The 22,389-nt window shown below is 38.1% G+C and overlaps 1 protein-coding gene across 6 annotated transcripts in view; it reads right to left on the reverse strand.

Annotated features, from left to right (window-relative positions):
- Positions 1-8,129: 8,129 nt before the first annotated feature.
- The window catches only part of slc4a4a (solute carrier family 4 member 4a), a 93,695-nt gene continuing 79,435 nt past the window's right edge, over positions 8,130-22,389 (reverse strand). For 3 of the 6 annotated variants that reach the window (XM_055011192.1, XM_055011191.1, XM_055011188.1), the window contains 4 exons: positions 20,849-21,010; positions 17,668-17,761; positions 15,748-15,827; positions 11,628-11,765 (listed from right to left, as the gene is read on the reverse strand). In XM_055011192.1, coding sequence (XP_054867167.1) covers positions 15,784-15,827; positions 17,668-17,761; positions 20,849-21,010 — 300 coding nt within the window. In that variant the 3' untranslated portion in view covers positions 11,628-11,765; positions 15,748-15,783. Of the gene's footprint in view, positions 11,766-15,747; positions 15,828-17,667; positions 17,762-20,848; positions 21,011-22,389 lie in introns of all 6 variants that reach the window. The other 3 variants (XM_055011187.1, XM_055011190.1, XM_055011189.1) reach the window with 1 other exon arrangement.

Raw genomic sequence — 22,389 nt, forward strand, 5'->3', positions numbered from 1 at the left:
ACTGAACATCTCTGAGTTGCAGACGTTATATTGGGATTTGGGAAACACTGGTCAATGTTTTCCGACATTTTGTTGACTAAACAACCAATTGATTAATCAAGAAAAGAATTAACAGATTCGTCGACAATATCATAATCGTTAGTTGCGGCTCTAATGTCCTTCCTGGCTTAAGACTGCAGCTTTGTAAAGAAATGAATCACGGTGTGTCTCTACATAAATAATAATTTAAAAAAAAAAAAAAAAACACCTTCACAAAACATGAAAAGAACTCATCCTGACAAAAAAGGATAGAAGATGAGTTCTGCAAGCTGTATTTCAAATGCATGTGAATCTGTTTGTGAATTTCCTCCTCTGAGAAAATGTGATCAAAGTGAAAGTAAAGGAATTATTTCTCCTCCTGCACAGTGAACATCAACACTTCTGTTCAGGGTTTGAATGAATCAGACATTCTGCTGGATTCAGAGAACAGCGAAGTGACAGTTTGCTTTGGTCACAGGTAAATTCTTCACACAAGACAGACACGAGTGCACATGTGTTCATTTTCACCCATTAGATTAGTGCTGAATAAAAAGAGCGCATTATCTGCTGTTGTGATGTTGAATTTAATTTAGCTTTTTTTTTTTTTGTTCCTGTGTATTTTTTTCTATAAATGTCCCACCTTTTATCTCAGAAACACGGAGGATTGGATTCGACGCTGGGTATATTTATTTACTTTTTTAAAACAACAAAACGTGTCTGAGCGGCAGCAGTTTTAATATCCCATCCTAGAAAACATGATGAGCACATAGCATGAATTGACGCATACCGTAATCGAACAGACTTTGCTCTAAATTTAATAAAATCGGCAGCGAAGCACGTTTGAACACATCAGAGGTCAGATTGATATGAAATGGATTTTTTTGCCAGCAAATGACACACGGAAATGAGAACTTAATCCGAGTGGAATTGAAAGATCCGGCATTTCATATATGAGAGGACACAGATTTTCTGAAGCCAAAATGTTATATTGCCTGCCGAACTTCCTCCTTCGCGTCCTTAAAAGCCTTTGAGGAGTATCTGCTTTTATCTGATCGGAGCACCGCACACATTTTTGCATTTAGAGAGAAGCTCTGAATGAATGTTGCTTGTCGTTCACGTAGAACAGGACTCTGTTGTGTTGCTGTAGAACTGCTAACTTCTCGTCTATAAGCAGTGTGTCTGGAGAGGTTCAGATCTCCATGAAGGGTGACAGTGATGCACATCTCTATGAAATATTCACTCACTGAGCTTCTCTTGCACGTTCCTCTGGTCTAAACAGGTTGCTGTGGTTCATTTTAAATCAGTTAATTGTGATAGTTCGTTTTGATGCAGCACCAGTCAGATTTAGACATTTCTTCCTGTGTGTTTACTTTCTTTGTTATTGCCGGCAGTGCTGTGTGGGTGTGAAGCTAAAGAAGTATCGACAACATTGTTATGCCGCTGAAGCTGTTTTTTGTGACAATAATGCTGTCACTGCTGCGTTACTGACTCTTTTTTAATTAGATGGCACTTTTTTTCTTTTATTAATCAATTGTGTTTATGTGACACCAGTTTGCAACATGAGTCATCTCAGGAAGCTTCAAACTGCCAGGGTTGATCTATAACTTTACTTGGTTACCCGTCAAAGTCATTTTCTTGTGCAGCGATACACAACTCCCAGTGCTTCTGCTACACTTGGGACAGTTTCTTGAAGCTGTGCAGAAATGTACACTGCCCATCCAACAAAAAAATCACACACTCTAGTATTTTGTTGGACAGCCTTTAGCTCTGAGAACGACACACGTTTGCCATGGCATCATTTCAATAAGCATTTATTTCTGTCCAGAGTTGGATTAATTTCCTACTAAGATCTCACATTGATGATGAGAGAGTCGGACAAAGTCTTCTCCAGAACATCTCAAAGGTTCTCAGTGGGGCTGAGGTCTGGACTCTGTGGAGGACAATCCATCTCCTGCTCCCTGATTCACTCATTCACAATGTGAACCCATGAATCCTGGCATCATCATCTTGGAACATGTCCATGTCATCAGGGAAGAAAACCTCCACTGATGGAAAGACCTGGTCATTCAGTATCTTCAGGTATCAGCTGACCTCATTCTTTGGGAACATAATGTTGGTGAACCTGACCAACCCCAGATCATAACTCTAACCCCCACAGGCTGGTAGGCACTAGACATGATGAAAGCATCACTTCATCCTCCTCTCTTCTTACCCTGATGCCCCCATCACTTAAGAACAGGGTAAATCTGGACTCATCAGACCACATTTGTTCCTGGAAGATGATGGGTCTCCACTATCCTTCAGGTTCTAATGATGCGTTGGACGGTTCTTAACCTGATTGTAGTAGTTTCAGAAATCTCCTTAGTTGTTGTCTTTGCTTGATGCAGGCAAATAATTTGACCCTTCTGAGACAGATTAACATCCTTTCCATGACCACAGGATGTCTTCCAACATGGTTGTTTCAGGAATGAGAAGCTCCTCACTGCATCAGCTAGAGTTAAATAAGTTGTTGCAGCTGAAACGTCTTCATCACTGCAGTAATTATCAAATGGAAGGCTCTTATCTATTTGCTTGGTTAAATCCAGGTGACGACTTTTTTTGGCCAGGCAGTGTACTTTGCCAAATTTACAGATGACACTACTGTGCTTGGACTTATCACCAACGAGTCTGCATATCGGAGGGAAGTTGGTCTCATGGTGTGGAGAGCACAATCTCAGCCTGAACACCAAGAAGACCAAAGAGATTATTGTAGATTTCTGGAAGTCAGGACAGCACCGTCCACTCTACATCAGTATTCAATTTCCTGGGTCTTACTGTGACTGAGCAGCTATCCTGGGACACCAACACCACCTCAGTCATCGGCAAGGCCCAGCAGCGCCTCTACTATCTGAGGAAGTTGAGGAGAGAGAAGCTACCACAGAAGCTGCTGGTAGATATCTACAGATGTGCCATCGAAAGCGTGCTGACTGACTGTGTGGCTGTCTGGTTCAGCAGCTGCATGAAGGCGGAGCAGGCAGCCATACAGCAGGTCATAAAAACAGCTGGTAGAATCATCAGGGTACCAGATATCACCACCATCTCCACCTCCCGCTCCCTGCAGCCGAATCATCAGCGACTCCTCACACCCAGCCCACCATCTGCTTCAACTGCTACCATCAGGAGAAGGTTCAGATCCATCCAAGCAAGAACTTCCAGAATGGCCAACAGCTTCTTTCTGCAATCCATAAGACTCCTGAACAACAGCGTCCCACCCCTACCACCCCCCACCATGGCCACAAGATCTAGGATCAAACACATTTCCACTCACTTCCACCACACTGTGACTGACTCATTTTATGCAATTTGTTATTTTTAGCATTTTAGATTTCTATTTTCCTGTGAGCACTTTAATTTTATTACAGCCTATTTATTGCAGCACTGGAGATGCTGTGCTGCTTGTTGTTTATAAAATAATGACAATAAAGAACCATTGAACCTTTTGAACCTTTTAACATCCTAACGTTAGTATTTAGTCGAGTGCAGTCTCACAGAGCCGCTAACATGTTTGTGGTAAAGCCTGTCTATATGGGAGGTGACTCAGCTGTATGTTCAGATCAGTTCTAAATGCATCTGACTGAGCAGATACATGCTATTTTAATCAGCGTAGATCACATTTCACTCATCCTATTCCCAGAGTATATTCGCTTCTGTTTCATGCACATAACTGGGCTGATTGTGTGCTTGGCTCCGAGGACAAAGCACTTTCTCTGAATGCATCCTGTGAAGCTACAAACTGTTCATTAAAACTCTGCTAAAATGCTGTTTTTACACTACCTATGTAGGTATGTTATGTTAATCTATAAGAAATTTGTCTCTGAAGCAGTTTTTAGCCACATTTCCATATATTTCCCAAGGGAATTTGAAGCAAACTTTTGAAATGTTGAATAAAAATGTAAGTAGAAAATGTGAATTATTTATATTTCAGTTTTACTAGTCTGGAGTAAATAAAGTGAGCTGTGTAGTTTAATCAGAAGGTGGCGCTACATGTGACTGTAATAAACAAAGTAGAAGCTGGAAGGAAAACCAGCTGTTTGCCAGCTACTGCAATCTCAGGGAGATGCAAGAAACACACATGACCTTGTCTATCTGTTAGAATGGAATGGAAAGAAGTCTTTAGGAATCATTTTAAAATGGAAAAGTTGGAATTATTTGTCAGTCTTAGCTTGTGTTGGCCATGTTTCATGCTGCCAAAAGGTGAAGACAATCCAAGAAATGAAATCAGAAATCAAGTCATGTTTGTTATATAAAAACTTTATTCAGAAAAAAATGTTCCCATCTCCCACAAAATGCATTAGCTGTTATTTTAAAAAGTCAGAACACACTTCAAGTTAGTGTAAATGAGTAATGTGCATAAAACTCCATTATGAAAACACATCTCTTGTTACTCACGTATCCTATAATCTTTTCTTTTTCTTCTGCACAGTCCAGTGAAGGCAGAATGCCAAAACAATTAAGTTCTCGATTATTGTCATGGCATAAAATAAATAAAGCTTCAGTACAGGAGTAATAAACTCAGATCATGTTTGTTTGAAAACAAGAAATCTTTCTCTTTTGTTGATCAAGAGGCTCATAAATCACTGGAGATATACACCCTGAAGCTATATACATCTTTTATATCAAGCCTTTGACCTTTTAGTTTTCTCAGTTGTGGAGCGATAGTCATCTAGTTTCTTATTCTTTCAGCTTCTTGCCTTTATGTTGCAGTAATGTGAGCTGCAGCCAGAGAAAGAACAAATGGAGGAGGAGGGTGATGCAGATGAATCACGTATAGATGGTGGACAAAGAGCCGAGTAATTCTTTTGTGCTGCTGAAATACAGTGACCCCGAGTAATGATAGGCAGCCTTGTTGTTGAGAAAAGCTTTGTATCGGTCCTCTGTGCCTCGTCCTCAGAGCCCCATCTGGACTCAGTGAACAGCTGAATATCTGTGCACCGAACCGGGCTACAATTTGTGCCGACGTGCCCCACACCATCATGGCTATGGAGGCTACGAACCGAACAAAGGCTTGTGTCGCGTTCGAGAGCTGCAGCGCAGACAAATTGGTTGCTTCGCTGACGAATCACAAGCAGAAAATGGTTTCTTTACAAGTGAGCAGGCAAACTGCTCGACCTCCTCCATCCATCTGTCCCACCTCGCATAAAGAGACTTGATCCGACTGAAATGTCGCTGCTCTGTTTACCTCAGCACATCCAAGGTGATGCAAGTTATGTAAAGTTTCTCTGGGGAAGAGCTGAAAGTTTGTGGGAGCAGCAGAAGCATCATTTTTTATTTATAGTGATTTGTGAACACGTGAACCTGAAATTTATACTTACTGTTTTGATCTTCAGTTAACTGTTGAAGTTGTTTATTGTCTATAAAAGCAAAACTCAAATGAGGTTTGTTCAAAGTCAAATTGTGCTCAAAGTGACATATTTTCATAGGAATCTGTGATTAGTTTGAATATAGAAACACATTTTTGTGTAGTTTTTCATGTATTTGTGCAGCTGATCTGTTATTTAGACAGCAGAGTTTGAGCTAAAATACTTAGAAGATTAGAGAAATAAGATTAATGGCAGAAATTTACCCAACAAGTTCAGATCTTAAGGTTAAAACCCACATTTATCCTCTACTGGATCACATGACTTTTATTTTAAGTGAAATACCAAACCTCAGTGTCTTCTGCTTTATTTTAAATATTATCTAAAGTCGGTTTTAATGATGGAATATAATGGCGTACATTTACTCAAGTACTGCACCTGAACACAGTATTTACTGCTTCTACTGGACTATTTCTCAAATGTTGTACTTTTTACTAACAGGTTTAGTTACGTTTCTAGTTACTCTACTTTACTAATTAAGACTGTTGCACAAAAAACATTTTAAAAAATCATATTTTTGTTTTAAGTTAAACTACAACAGTTTCTACAGGTGCAACTAAAACAATTAGATGATTAATCAGTGAGTCAGCTGACAGAAAATTAAATTTAATGATAGTATGTTTTCTATTTTTTTCTATATTTTTCATGAAGTGATCAATCAATTGCTTCATATAATAATCAAAATTAACAATCAGATTAATCCATAATAAAAAATATTAACAGCTGGTTCAAAATGAACTCCACAAACTACAGTAACACAGCTTTTACATTAATCTGAGTACTCATAATATTCTAATTATATATCACAGTATAGCAGTCAAAGGAGACTTTATTTTTCTTTTTGCATTGAATGCTTTTACTTTGAATCCCCCTAAGTACTTTTTTCTTCTTGTACTTTAACTTAAGTGACATTTTCAGTGCAGTTTTTAGTTGTAACAGATTATTTTTATGCTGTACTTTTACTTCAGTAAAGGATGTAAATACTTTGGTATCACACCTACAGTAATGTTTAGCTGCTTTCATCACTTGTCTGACTGATAAAGATCAGACATAGTTGCTTTATCTTTAAAATAAGCTGCTGACATTAGATTTAGAGCATCACGTAAATGTTAAATATGTTGTTTCTACTCTCAGATAAAACCTACCATTCAAAAGTCTGGGGTCACTTAGAAATGTCCTTATTTTTGAAAGAAAATCTTTTCTTTCAATGAAGATAACATGAAATGAATGATAAATCCAGTGTAGACATTGTTAATGTGGTAAATGACTATTGTAGCTGGAAACAGCTGATTTTTAATGGAATATCTCCATAGAGGTACAGAGGAACATTTCCAGCAACCATCACTCCTGTGTTCTAATGCTACATTGTGTTAGCTAATGGTGTTGAAAGGCTCATTGATGATTAGAAAACCCTTGTGCAGTTATGTTAGCACATGGAGAAAAGTGGGAGTTTTACTGGAAAACATGGAATTCTCTGGGTGACCCCAAACTTTTGAACGGTGGTGTATATATTTTGAATAAAAGCGTCCGCTAAATGAAATTGTAGAATTGTAAAAACAGCTTCTTCAGTCTCCTCTGTGGTGTCACTCTGCTGGACTGACAGTAGATGGCGCCGCTGCTTCAGTAATCAGGAGAACAGCAGCAGTGTGATGGACAGTAAATACTGAAGGAATGTAGAAACAGGAACAAATCACTGACTTTTCTGACTGAATCTTCCAGTTTTTCCACAGCTGTAAATACTGTAGATCCTCCATTTTCTCAGTGCATTGCATTGTGGGGCATGAAGTTCATCTGCAGTACATCCTCACATGTAGTTTGGCTCATTTATGTCTCATTAGGGCTACAATTAATGATTAATCCGATATTTATCCCACACTTATTTCTCAGACAATAGTTAATTAATTTAAAAACACTCAGAACAAGTTTCCAACAGTCCAAAACCCAAACATGTTTTATTTCAGAAGCTGGAACCAAGAAATGTGACGTGTCAACCTAAATAAATGACCTTATCAATCCTTCTTAACCCTTTTTATGCTAAAATAATTTTATAATTACATATCAGAGTAGTTGATTGTCCATTAATCAGTTAATTTTAACGCTGCAGCTGAAATGTATTTTCATCCTGAGAAGAAGCTGATTTATTTTAATCTCATGTTCTGAAGGAAAGTGCAAAAAGAAGCCAGATCGTCGTGTTTTCATCTGCAGAAAACAACATAATTGATTAACCTGCTGTTTGCTTCATCAATTAATCATTTACTCAGTGAAATATCAGGAAAACGGCCCATTATTTATTTGATTTAGTTTAATTTAAAGTCTATAAACCCCAAAATGATGATTTATTTTCATAAGTCAAAGAAAATTTAAGCTTTTTAATGCAACAAAAATACATTGTGGTTTATCTAAGTGGCCTTAAAAATCACATTTTATTAATTTTCTTTGCACCAGGGCTGCAACTGATTACTGCTTTGATTGCTGATCATTCCGTCTGTGATTGTCCTGATTAATTCATTAGTTTGTTAGTCCAGAAAATGGTGAAAAATGTCGTTTTGTCCACAATCTATTCAGTTTCCTGTCATAAAGAAGGAAATAAAGCAGAAAATATTCACATTTAAGATGCTAGAATCAGAAAATGTCGACTTTTCCTTAAAAATAGTCAAACTAATGGAGATTAATTTAATAGATAATTACCAACAAGAGATAAAAAGGACTCCAAAGTGTTTCAGTTTTCATTTATTCTTCAGACTGAGGAGCAGAACACAGTCACTGTTTGATAACTATTTTCAATGTACATTTCATTTGAAAAATATAAATTCTAAAATAAACCATTTCACCTGGTCTAGAAAGTCACAAAAAGTTACTCCAAAGAAAAGAAAGGAAGTATCAGTGTTCTGTTTTCTAGAGTTAAGTTTCTCTCTTCATGTCGTAGATCTTTAAACTAAAAACTCCCCAAACAAAACAAACACCTGGTGCTTTTAGAGTTTCCTGTTTTGGTTTGAGCCGTCGTGTAGCGGTGATGAAGACGGTTTCAAATTTTTAAAAAGTGCTTCAGTGCTCCAGATTCAGTGGACACATTTTAGACTCTAAGGATTAATTATTAAAGTTTATTCAACCTGCTGTGTTTCACTTTAATGCAGTTCTGATAACTTTGTTCTCTACCAGTAGAGATTCAGGGAAGAAGAAGGAGTTGCACCAACAGCTTTATGAAAAATGTTAATCATCAAACAGAAATCTGAGGTTGTGTGAAGTTGTAGATGTTTCTGAGATCGAAGCAAACGTGGGAAAAATGGCTGGAAAAGTGCAAAAATAAGATGAACAGGATGTAGTTTTGATCAGTTACCACGGTTCAGTGAAAATAGTTGAACGATGGATCGACAGTTTAGCTCAAACCGTTTGCATGATGTGGTTTTATCTGCATTTTTTGAAGTATTAGAATGAAAGAAAGTTATTGAAAACAAACCAAAAAAAGACAGTTTTATGAAGATCAATTCTGAAATGTGCTTGATTAGAGATTTGACGAGAGGTTTCGGCTCCGAGACTCCGAGTAATCTCAGCTTTCCCACAAAACTCTAAAGTTTTTTAGTGGTTGACAACTGTTTTTTTTGTTTCCAGCTTCTTGTACTCTATTTTTCCAGCCACGTAGCCGACAGCGCCACCTTCTGACGCTGATGCTACACTTTATACTTACATGAAAATAAGTTCAGTGTGTTTAAGATTTTCTGTCTTCTGGTACAGGATTAATTATTACTCCACCAAGGAACGTGGTGGAGTTTTGTGACGATCGGCGTACGTTTTTCTGTGTCTGTCCGTCTGTCTGTCTGTCAGCAACATTACTCTAACAGAGACCAACGGATTTGGATGAAATTTTCAGGGAAGGTCAGAAATGACACAAGGACCAAGTGATTAGATTCTGGCAGTGATGCAGCTTATAGTCTGGATCCACGGATTGGTTAAAGATTTGTGTTTCATAGCCAGATATCAGCACGGCGTCACTGTAACTATGACAACCAGTGAACACTACACCAGCTGACTGTGATCCTACTACAAATCCACCACTGAGGACTTATCAGGACTTATGTGTCAGAAATGATCTGTCGACTGAGCAGCCTTGGTAGAGTACTGCTCTCTGAGTGCTTTTCTTGTTAGAGTTGCGGTTGTTGCCCTGATAAACACCTTTTAGTTCAACTTCTTTTCTCCCCGAATCTGTACAACGAAGATGCAAAGTTAGCATGACGCTTAGAGAAACAACAGCCACATTAATAGGAAACACACAGGATTAAAATAAACTGGAAATCTGTCAGATATGAGAGTTTATTATTTGACTTACTGGCCACTCTGTAGGAAACACTGTGAAATGGAAACATGGAGTTTGAACATTTTCTGCCTTATTTTATCAGATGGACATGAACTATAAACAATTGTGAATGTTCTTCTAAAGGATGTGTTTGGGTTTAATGTCGCTCTCAGTAGCATGAGGTCATTTACTGACTCGGTTTAAGTAGGTTGAGTTCAACAAACAGATAAAAATGACAGTGTTGTGATATGAAACTTCCTTTTTGTGTTTCTTTGTTGATCTGTTTACATCCAGGAAGCTTCCAGAACACAACAGCAGCTCTAATTTGTTTAACCCTCGTGTCGTCCTGCGGGTCAAAATGACCCATTTTAAAATGTGGAAAATATATATTTTCACAGTGAAACTTCTGATGTCCACATTTTTCAGGAATTTTTTGAACATTTTTTGGTGGAAAAAAGAAATGTTAAAAAAAACGTTTCTTCAGAACATTCACAAAAAAAATCAACCAAAATCCAGCAAAATTCGCTGGATTTTGGTTGATTTTTTTGTGAATGTTCTTAAGAAAACATTAGAAGTTGTACTGATATATATGTAATCACTTTGGATATTTTTAGGATTTTTTTGGAAAATGTTTACTCATTTTTTGAAAATATTTACAAAAATGTTCTTGCTAAATTTAGGGGATTTTTTTTAAAGTAAAATTTTTAAGGGAAACTTTTAAGGAATTTTGTTCCCGAAGGTTTGATAAATTTTCAGAAATTTGTGGAATTTTGTTTTTCATAATTTTGGATTTTTTTTTCAGACAAGGAAACAATAATTTTTTGTGCAGGTAAATAAAGACAACAGTAGGGTTAAGAAGAGGCTGCATCAGAGAGTTCTAATAAGAGCCAAACATATCACATAACGTATGAAACAAAAACATCAGAATATTCCAACACCAGCTGAGAAAACCAGAAATATCCTCATTGTTGGCTGAAGGTGTCCCACTGCACGGAGCTTTACGTGGACATGGTTCCTGTATTGTAATCCTTTTTCAAATCGTTTGAATGTCAGTCTGGATCAATCCCTTATAAGCCACTTAGGTAAAGTAGTTTGTGCAGCACAAGCAATCATGATATGCTTTTCTAGTTAGAGTTTAAGTTTGGCTGAGGAAAATTGGATCATTATGTATCGCTGAACTGTTTTCTACGCACAAAGAAAAGAAAGAAAGACATAAGAAACGTTACCAACATTCACACAACAAAATCATTAAAAAAAAGAAACATGATTTAATTTAAACGAGTAACAAAAGCTTTGAAGTGAATGTGTGAAAGAAAATTAGAAAGAGGAAGGTGAAGCAATCAAAACTGCATCAGAACGTGATAAAAATATTTACCTCAAGTGCACACACAAATGTGCAGTGTTAATTAACTGTTAATTAATTTAAATATCTATTTTATTCCTGTGGAGGGTTAGGGTCAACTCTACAAGATGACAGAGAAAATATCAAAACCCCATGCTGCGTTAAAAATCAACATGTTGCATTTGTTCATAACAAGCGTCGGATCTAAAACAAGAGGTAGAGCTATAAAAAAAAACACAATTTTCCTGCTACAGGAAAACATTATTAGAGTAATTCGGTATATATAAAAATTCAGACAGATGATATTTATATATATTTATATAAAAAGAGCAGGGAGGGGCAGCGTTTACTGTTGATCAGTGATATGTGGAGGAGTTGCATAGAGTTAATCAGTTTGAACACAAACGGTTTACTGTGGAGTTGAGACGAAGGTGCAGAAAGTAAAAGATGAAAATAACAGGTTTTCTTTACTGTGACCAGTGGAGTTTCCCTTTTTGTTCCACCGCCACTTATTTAAAAGAAGTCTTGAACTGGTGGAGGAGATTCAGAGTTAAAAGAAGTCAGTAGAATACAGAGTGTTGTGGTGCTGCCGGGCGGTGGCTCGCTGCTCTACAGAGATGTTTCAGATCCTCTGCTCCTCCAGAAGAAGGAATTATCATCGTCTGGGTCCATGTCTATTCTAATCTGAGGCACAGACTTCAGCGGACTCATCTCAGGGCTGAAACACAAACACAACTTGTGTTGGGATGGACAGATAAGTAGATAGGTAGATGGACAGATAGGTAGATGGATGGGTAGATAGGTAGATAAATGGATGGATAGATGTGCAAAGTGCTGTGATTTACTGACAGCTTCTAAAGCGTTCTAAAAAAAACGAGAAATTTTCCTATTTTAATGTTTTTTTTCAACCATTCAGAAGCGCTATTTAAATTTGCTTGACACTTGCATGAAAACAAATTTACTGTGTTTTTCTGTAATTAGTTATTTTTTCATTGCATTGTTAGAGTTGCAGTTGTTGCCGTTAGACACCATTTCGTGCGACTTCTTTTCAAATCTCTACAACGAAGACGCAAAGTTAGCATGACGCTTAGAGAAACAACAGCCACATTAATAGGAAACACACAGGATTAAAATAAACTGGAAATCTGTCAGTTTTTTGGATTTGAGAGACACACACACTACTGCTGACTCTCAGCCAATCAGAGGTGAGCTAACTAAACATGGCACGTTCACTGACATCAGGTAAATCTGGAACTGAACAATAAACATTGAAACCTCAACATCAACAACAATATCAGTTCGTTACAATATTTTGTTATCTTCTAGTAAAATGATTCATACATGCATGAAAGTATTCATGACTTTATGAAGAACTGATTGATATCGTGATGCACGTAACAGATTTGGTTACATTTTCACCGGAGTTCTGACTTAAGGCGAAAATCGAATTACGTCGATCTGTAGGAACAAAACTCTGATGTAAGTCAAGGACCCCCTGTATCTACAATGAACTAGTGTATTATAAGAGTGTATCTATGTGTTCTATAAAGCTATGGTGCAGTGATGCATCCTCAGCAGACTGAAGTTACAGCGCTGTAGTCTGAGGTTCTTTTCTCTTTGTGTTCCAAATCCAACTTTATTTCTAAAGCACTTTAAAACAACACTGTCGACCAAAGTGCTGTACACATTAAATAATAAAATAAATGAATAAATAAACAAATAAAAATGCAAATAAAATAATGCCAGTATAAAAATAAGACATAAGACACAGGTTGTACAGTAAAAGTCAGCTCTAAGCTGAGCCATACGCCAAGTTAAAAAAATATGTTTTTAAAAGAATTTTCAAAATATGGAGGGAATCAGCCTGTCTGATACTGAATGGGATCTCAGTCCACAGTTTAGGAGCAGCCACAGAAAAAGCACGATCACCTCTCAGTTTCTTTTTGGTCATAGGCGCCACCAGTAGAGCTTGATCTGCTGACCTCAGTGAGCCAGAAGGGTTGTAGGGAACCAGCAGATCACACAGGTACAGGGGGGCCAAACCATGGAGGCATTTAAAAACAAATAAAAGAATTTGAAATCAATACGGAGGTGCACGGGGAGCCAGTGGAGGGATTGGAGGATGGGAGTTATGTGGTTATATTTTCGCGACCCCGTTAAAAGGCGAGCGGCAGCGTTCTGAACCAGTTGAAGTCTCGACAGTGAGGTTTTGCTGAGTCCTGAATAAAGCACGTTGCAATGTTGGTGGTCAGTCCTGATCACGGCTGTTTTTAATTGGTCAGTTTGACAGTATCTGTTGTTGTACGGGCATGAAACTAACCACGCACACAGTGGTTCATGTCTTCTATGACCACGGCTTTATTTAACATGTGTGTGCATGTTGTGGTCATTAAGTGTTGCAGAAGTCTTTGTCATGGTGCTCCTTTACTAGCTAAATCCCCATAATGCTCTCTGCTTGCGCTGTTTAACCTGTTTAAGTCTGAGGACTAAACACTGAGGCATAAACAGAGCAATACAGTCAGGAGTCTTCAGCTCTGTACACTGGAGAAACTAAACAATCACTTCATAGAAACATGACGACATGTTAGAGTCAACTCAGGTCAGGACTCAGTGGTCCACCTCCATCTGAAGGACACAGGTCTTAGAATCAGTCTAAGTCAAACTAAACCTGAACAAGAGGTGATCTATGATGCCATTTATCAGCCACTTAGGATGCAGTCCAGAGGTCTTTTACCAGTTAGCTCAACATCGAATCACCTCTCAGAGACTCTAGAAACCCACAAAATGGTCCCAAAGATAACACCCCACTGGAAATAAATGCCTAAAACCAGTCAGTTAGACCCGAAGAAACCTTTTAGAGGTTAAATAACCTCAACAAACTCCAGCATGTCCTGGTTCTTTAGTTTTAGCGCTAAAATTTACCATGTCACGCAGCGCAGCTGTTACTGCATTGCATTACATTTTATCATCATTTGATCGTCATAATAATATGTAGATATTACCAGTCAACCCAGCAAACAAAGCAGCAACGAAACCTTAAAATATTCTGTTTACTATCAAAGAAGACGGCACAGAAAGACCAAATATTCTCATTTCAGAAGCTGGATCCAGTGACCTTTTGGCGTTTTTGCTTAAAAAACTGCTTAAATGATTTATCTGAGTAGTAGCCAGTTAATTTTCAGTTGACAATCATTTATTCTTTGGTATTTGAATGCTGCTGAGAAACTCCCACTGTTCCCTGTTTGATGACTCCTGAGGTCATCTGAGCTCAAAGCAATTTGGCTTCGGTCTTAGTGGGACGGGATTAGTTTTAACGGAGGGCAGCGTAATGTCATTACTGTGATTCAGATCCGGTCCAGTCTTCCTGACTCTCACTTGTCTCAACTACTGAAAGATTTTAAGAGTCTCATGAGGTCAAACTATTCAGAAAAGGAGACAAAGTCAGGTTTTTGAGCAGCACTCAGCTAGAGTGCTGCTCAAAAACCTGACTTTGTCTCCTTTCCTGACTGTCTTTAATAGTTAAAGACAATTAAATTGGTCAAAAGACTGGGAACAGCTGAAGAAACAGTTTTTAGGATGAATATATCATCAAAACAGTCAGAGGACGATGTTTTCAGTCCTAGTCGTCATCAAAAACCAGTCTGATCTCTGCAGCGGAGAAACAATTACAACAAAAATAATCCCAGCTGCTTTTCACACATTGTCCCAAAACACTAATCCTCTTCATCAGCGGCGTTACGACAATCACAGAACGGATGGGGCGATACAGGAAGAAAACGTGACCCGACACATCCCGGTTATCATGAGAGGACGCGTTCATGATGGAGGAACCTAATCTCATCCTGAACATCATAATCACCGCTCCAAATATTTGCCCAAAAACAAGGCTTGTTCTGCCTTTTCCAGACCGATTGTCTCCTCTAAAGCTCTTACCAGGGGAGCAGTGTGGCGGACATTTATCCCCAGAACAAACCTTTAACGGGGGGGAAATGGAAGAAACCTTAGGAAGAGCAACTTCCAGGTAACCTGCCAAATAAAGGTCTAAAAAGGAGTAAAATGTCTGTTACTGGTGAAGTGAATCCTGATTCAACCAAGACTAGAATGACCTGAAGAATGAAATGTAATGTAAAGTTTGCACCCAAAATGTAGTTGAAACTTTCAATTACAAGGGTCAGTGCAGCCTCCATGAGTCTTAAAAGGTAAACTGCAGGATAAAGGTCACAAGGAAACAGAAAACCTTCCAAAAAATTATTTTAAATGACGATATGAAGACTCACACAGCACTATTATTATCACAGAACCTCTTTGTTTTCCACCAGGATCTCAGACAACCTCCACCATTACTACAGATTACTACAGGTAATACTAGTCAAATATTCCTTGAAGCTAAACTTCTACAGTTTCTTCAGTGGAATAAGACTGAAGCCATCCACAGACATGAGAGAGGAGACAGCTGAACTGACATATGGTGCCCGGCGCTCTGGTCCCCACTGAAGAAATGCACTTTAGCCATAGGTAAGCTAATTAGCCTAGCTGACCTTTAAAGTTCAGACATGCATTACAGGTTAGCTAGGTAGCTCGCCTCGTGACCTTTTACGACCTTTGATGGTGCCGCAGAAAGAACTACCGGTGCCAGTTCTGTATCTTGTTGTTTTATTTGTCCTGTTGGTTTGAGGACGTCGGGTTTCAGTCTCACTCACCTGGACAAGCAGTTGGCCTGATAGTAGCGGAGCTGCTCAGCACAATGTGTGTCGTTCAAGGAACGATGGGGACTTCTCTCCTGAGGGGAAACGGACATCAGTGAGCAGGAGACGAGCTTTAAACTGATTTTACTCTCGGCAGGTTTTCAGTCTAAATCAAACACAACAGCAGCTGAATTCACTGAAACACTTAGAACCAGAGAGGACGAACCGACCAATAAAACCAGCTGCTGCAGATGTTTGAGGGACCGACACCCTGAACCTTTATACACTCTATTTATTTGAGAATCTGTTTAAACTAAGTATGATTAGCTTGGGAGTGTAGCTCTTAAATTTAATGCGAATGATTTAGAAGACTACCCAAATTGTAGCTTCATTACTAAAGGATTAATTAACATGAACAGAGAACTTAAATCATTTCTAGACCATGACAAGTTGCTTGGATCATAAAGTAAAATACTAGATTGCTCATTGTTCTTTTGTCATTTTGTGTCTCATTTTTGTAATATTTTGTCTTTTTTGTTGTTTTTTGTCTGACTTTGTCATTTGTCTCATGTTTTTGTGATTTTGTGTTTCCTTTTTGTCTTGCTTTTGTTGTCTGTCTATTTTTTTGTTGTTTTATTTCTCACTTTTGTCATTTCTGGTCTCATTTTTGTCATTTTTCCATTTTTTTGTTGCTTTGTAACTTTTTTGTCTAATTTTTTGTCTCTTTTTGTTTTGTTTCATGTCATCTGTCTCAATTTTTGCCATTTCGTGTCTCGTATTTGTCATATTGCGTTTCATTTTTGTAATATTTTTTCTTGTTTTTGCCTGACTTTTGTCATTTTGATCATAAAGTAAAACACTACATCGTTCAGTTCCAGATAGCTGTGATTAAATGTTGTGTTCCTTTGTAGACTCTCTGTGATCTGGAAGTTGTAATGTGGAAATGATAAACTGAGGATGAATGTTGATGAAATTGAATTTATTTTTCTTCAGAAATTTCAGGTTGTTAATAATATTTTGTAAAAAGATAATTCCTTAAATGTGAACATTGTTAGAATGTATCTTTTTTGCACTAAAACTAATGAAAAATTAGGAGCTGTTATCGGTTATTATGCTCTGATTTTACTGGTCACTAGAGATCAAATTGGACTGAATGTGGCACTGAACTAAGATGAGTTTGACACCCCTACTGTAAGTACTCCTTGCTGGTGTTGATGTAGAACCATTTTACTATTTATTGTCATTCATAACATACACTAGTTGGTGCACATTTGAATAAAATTTGCTTTCCAGGAGACTGGTAAAAAAAGTTTTAAAAATATATGTATAAAATATCACACTATATACAATATTAAAATGTTAAAGTAAGTTAATAAAGCAGTATAGCATCAGTTTGAAAACAGCAGTGACTGCCTTGTTTAAAAGGTGCTGTAGTCATCAAATAGCAGTTAAAAAAAAAAGGTACAGAAGCCGGCGAACGAATTGGAATTGTTCTAGTGTTAACCTCAGTAACTATGTATTAAGGTATATTAATTTGTCATGAGATGTACGTGTTCTTATTATCGTCTTGTACATAAAGTTGAATAAACTAAAGCTGGAAGATAAAATCCAACAATACCAATCACAAAACCAACAGAAAGAGGAACACAAACTGTAAACTGATGGAAAATAAGGGTTAGGTCAAGCAAGCGAGAAAAGAAAAAGAGAAAATAATTAGAACACATAATAATCCAGGACAGAAGGTGGTTAGATTTCATACGTTTCAGACCTGAGGTTGAAGAACAAATGTTAATGTCATGCAGAGAGAGAAAAACGAAAAGTCGACGAGGCTTTAAGACATCGTCAGAGACACCGAATGAGGAAGAAGGAAGAGTTATCAGGCTGAAGAGGAGGAGTCAGTATGTTTCCTCCGGTGCTGCAGGTAGATCTACTCACTGTCGGAGGCCTTATCGCCTAAGAAGGGCTTCTGCTCCATCATGTCCATGGGGATTTTAATGCTGGGAACATTCTCATTGTAAGGATAGTCAGACTGTTGGAGAGAGAAACACATCCTGAGACTGAATCTCTGGAGGGAATCAACACGGACACCTGGATTCATATTCGTGAACCAACATTAGTTCCCTGAATCATTTTGTTTTTAAGGAGACATTCAGTGAAGAGTCCAAACTGATTACGCTGTGAGATAAAAAAAAAAACAAAAAAAAACACAGCTGACTGTGATTAGAGATCGACCGAAAGGGTTTTTCAGGACCGATACAGATTATTAGTAGTTAGAGGAGGCCAATAACCGATATTTGGAGGCGATATTCATTTGCAGTAAAAGTGTAAAAATTGGCGTAGAAAAATTTGAATAATGCAAACACTGAACTTTGTTTAAATGCCTAAAGCATGTTTATTTAATCAAACAAATTGAAAATAATAGCTCCAGAAGTGCATGGATTTCCTAGACTGAGAAGCATCTCTTATAAAGTTGAATAAAAGCTTAAATAAAGAGCTCCCTGAAATTTTTCCACAGTAAATAAAGTAAAATTTAAATATAACTATAATGACTTATCTTTGTTTTAACCCTTAGGAATCTGGGAGGACAATTTGACTGAGGTCCATTTTTGACTAATACTGATTTTACCTTTATATTTCATCTTAAAAACTGCTGATCTTGCTTTGCTTGGTGTCTTTTTTTCAGCACAACCTCACCTGTGTGACTGAAAAAATACAAAGTCCAAGTAGGAAAAAGTTACATTTTTTACTGTGGACTACCATAAACGTGTGTAAAGAATCCTTTTCAGAACTTAGAATGCAAATATAAATTGTTTCTGTCATAAAATAATGTGCAAATTTAGCAGTCAACACAGTTATATACCACTATTTGCACTAAAATGCGGGAAAGTTTTAGGCGCTTTTGCACAACTATTTACAAAATCATCAGGAGTCACAATAAAATTTTACATAAAAAAATAAAAACTATCCAAAAAACTATTTCTGTCCACCACAGTCTCTACAATGGCAAAAACAACAGAAACGGGGTTTAGGACCATGGGGAGAATGTTGAGTCCTATGGTGTTCTCCATTGCTGGAATATGTTTATTATTATTATTATTATTATTGTTTTACATCTGAAGCAAAGTCTTCATTTCCTGTTTGTTTTTCACACGTCTCTCCCTAAAGCCGTGTGTCCACTAGATGTGATTTTCCCACACAGCAACGCACCGCATCTGAAAATCGCACGGACAGCGGGCGGTCACTAGCGGACCACAACATGGTCACGACAGAGCTTTCAGCTGGACAGTCCGGCAGATGAGTCGGATAAACACAGCGGCTCAGCCGCAAACTTTCCCTTTTATTTCAAAAACACTTCAGGGAAAATTATTTCTGAAAGCATTTGAGGCAGAAATACTCTGTGCAGCAGCTGAATCTGTCCTGGTTTCATTCCACCGATGGCTAGTTTAGATGTTTGAGGACAGTTTCACGGACAGTTTGCCTCTGAAGCTTAACCAATCAGAGGGCGCGGTGTGGATCGTGCTGGAGACAGAAGGCAGGAGAGAGAGAGGCGTGGCTGCATCAGAGCCAAAATAACCCAGTTTGAAATTGATTTCTTCATATCGACCCGCTGGATTAAAATAAGGCCAATGTCGATATGCGTCAAATTTCCAAATATCGGCGTCGATAATCGGCCCGACTGGTAATCTAACTGTGATGCATGGAGCGAATTGCAGCCACTTGTAAGCACCAGTGTGAATAGTAACACTGAGTAACACCGAGTCAAGCGTCTGTTACAGACTTCATGGACTCACAACATGAACAGTCTCACAACTTCTTGACTGGCCCACGTTGCTGCTTCACAGCTGCACTATGTTCAGACTTAAAACCAGGAACGAACACCACCTCTACTAAAGATGTCGGTTTCTGTTGCAACTGAAATTATTTTCTGTATTCAACAACTTCAATAGTTATTTGTTGGTGTCATGAGTAGAAGACACTTTATCTTCTTAACTACAGCTGATAGTTTACTGATCTTCATGGGTCAAAACTCTGTTGAGGAAATCCTCCCGGTGTACAACCTCCATTAGTGAATTTGTTGAAAAAGCAGCCCAAGGATAATTAGACCTGATCTGAACATGTAGTGGATCCAAACAGACACAAAAGAAGAGACACCACTGACACTGATAACAGCTTCATGTGGAGCAAAACATGTAATTATCTGCAATGATGAATATTCACAACATAATCACAGCTGCAGCTTCGATCTACTCGAGTATGAAACAAACGCTTTTCAACCAAACAGATCCAAAGAACAAACTGAACCCAACCCACCGTGAGTCCAGGGTCAAGTGTTGGATTAGCTCAGTGTTGATTATAAATTATTCAGGTTGTTCCACTGGTCCAAAAAGCAAACATTTTACATCCCAGACTGCTGCCATGTTGAACTACAGATCTACTGTATGGAATAAAGCAGCAGTTAAACACCACCTCACTAATCCAGAATACTATATGCTCTCACTGAATGGAGTTATGTTCTCATTTTAGACTCATTTCTACAAACAAAATCAACCCAGAATAAATGAACCTAAATTGTTTGAACCGGAGGATCTGTCCTGAAATATTGACGGGAAAATTTAAGTCTCAAGTTGAAGAAACTGTTCAAGAAATGTGACAAAACTCCTCCCACAAACACTTCTATTTCCATCTTAAAATCCAGATTAAAAACTGTACGAATCCATCTGTGAACCTAAAACACACTCAGACGACAACTTTCTAAACATGTACAAGGAACTGAAAGAAGCTCATGTCTTCTAGATTGCTGTCCTAAATAAATCCAAGCTGAATTCTGCCTGAAACTTCAACCATAGATCCGTAATATCTGGGACATTTAGTATCTGCTGTGTTGTCAGACCTCCTCAGCTTCAATAAACAGAGAAACTTCCAGCTAAAGGAACCTTGATTTTGTGGATAAACCTTCTCTTGGACCAGAAAGGAATAAACCTGGGATGTGAGGATGTGCTGGAGTTTGGGCTAAAACAAATAAACAGGAGTAAAATCAGGCATTCCTTTTGTTTTTGTGGCGGTGATGCATTCAGGGTTTCTCAGTGACGTTAAAACAACAACTCAAACAACTCACGTCTTCGGCGTCGCTGTCAATGCTGCCCCGCTTTTTCTTCTTCTTCTTCTCGTCCTCCTTCTTCTTCTTGTCCTTCTCTGGAATGACGTCATCCAGGAAGCTGAGGTCGTGCTGGGAGAACATGTAATCCATGGCTTTCCTCACGGCCACCAGAGCCAGGATCTGAAAGCAGCAGAACAAGAGTTAGACGGTGAATTTTTAACTTTACTGTTTAAAAATAAGAGCAGATATTTAAGTTCTAAACCGGGGGTATTCAACTAAAATTCAAAGAGGCCCAGTCAGAGAAAATGTATTAAAGCAAAGGTCCGGAACATCACAAAGTCTGCCTTCAATTAGTGCGATATATGATGATGTAACCTAGAAGTTTTATTAGCGTGTGCATGTAATCAATAACTGACCATAAAATCAAATAAATTCAGTACGGTTCAAAAACATTTTGACAACATTTATTAACAAATAACTTTTGATATAACTGTACTTCTTAAAATTAAGTGCAGAACTTGAAAAAATAATGACTAAACAACCCGAACCAGCTTATATACATCTTTAACAATACCTAAATCTCAAAAAATGTAAACTATTGCACACTTTTTCATTTTTTTCCTGTCTTGTTACTCCCCTTATATCCCTGCTGCTTAATGGGAGAACTGAGCTGCAGTTTGCCCTGCCAGTATTTTTTGAATTGTGTATTTTGAATTGTGGTCTGAATGGTGTCAGGGTCGTTCTCAAACACATTTGGAGCTCACTGGTCAGTCTGGAACCATATTCAGTTTTGTCATGTTTGTTATGTTCATAGTTGAGAAAGGTGCCTCCAGCTGTATGTTGAGCCAAACATGGTCAGCATGTGCAGGACTATTTCCCTCTCGGTGTCGCTTTATTCATTTTCCTTTTTGTCTGTCGCTCACCTCTCAACTGTTTTCTGAACAGAGCTGTGATGTTTAGCAGCTACAATGCAGAGACTTCATTGGCTGAGTAGCGTCATGTGGGATGGCTGAACTCGTACGTAATTGGTCTGTGTGTTTCCTGAGCTGATAACTAATGCCGTAAACACTGGGAAAGCTGTGCCGGTAAAACAGAAGCGACCGGTCAAATTTAAAATCCTGTTACAATTTACTGATTACAGGTCCGGTCCGTATAAGACGGCATCTGTGTCCGGATCCGGACCGCGGTCCACCAGTTAGTGACCCCTGTACTAAACCCTTCATGTTGTGTATTTCACTGCACTGAAAATGACACCTTTGTACTTTCAAATAATTTAGTTTTATTTAGTTCAAATAACAGAAATGTGAAATGAAGCTGGTTTCAACACATCCATCCTAAAAGCAGAAACATAAAGTTCAGGTTGAAGCTCAGTAGATCACTGAATAAAGTCTTCCGTGCTGCATTAGTGACCCTGAACTGTTTTTATGTGAAGCCGTTTTGTCGCTCTGATAAACAATCCTCTCAGTGCAAACGATACAAACGATAAACTTCATTTACATATTAAAGTGGGTCAAAGCTGTGATCCTGCTTTTATCGCTCCTCTGATACCATTTGGACAC

The sequence above is a fragment of the Amphiprion ocellaris genome, chromosome 6, assembly GCF_022539595.1.
Source record: "Amphiprion ocellaris isolate individual 3 ecotype Okinawa chromosome 6, ASM2253959v1, whole genome shotgun sequence".
NCBI lineage: Eukaryota > Metazoa > Chordata > Actinopteri > Pomacentridae > Amphiprion > Amphiprion ocellaris.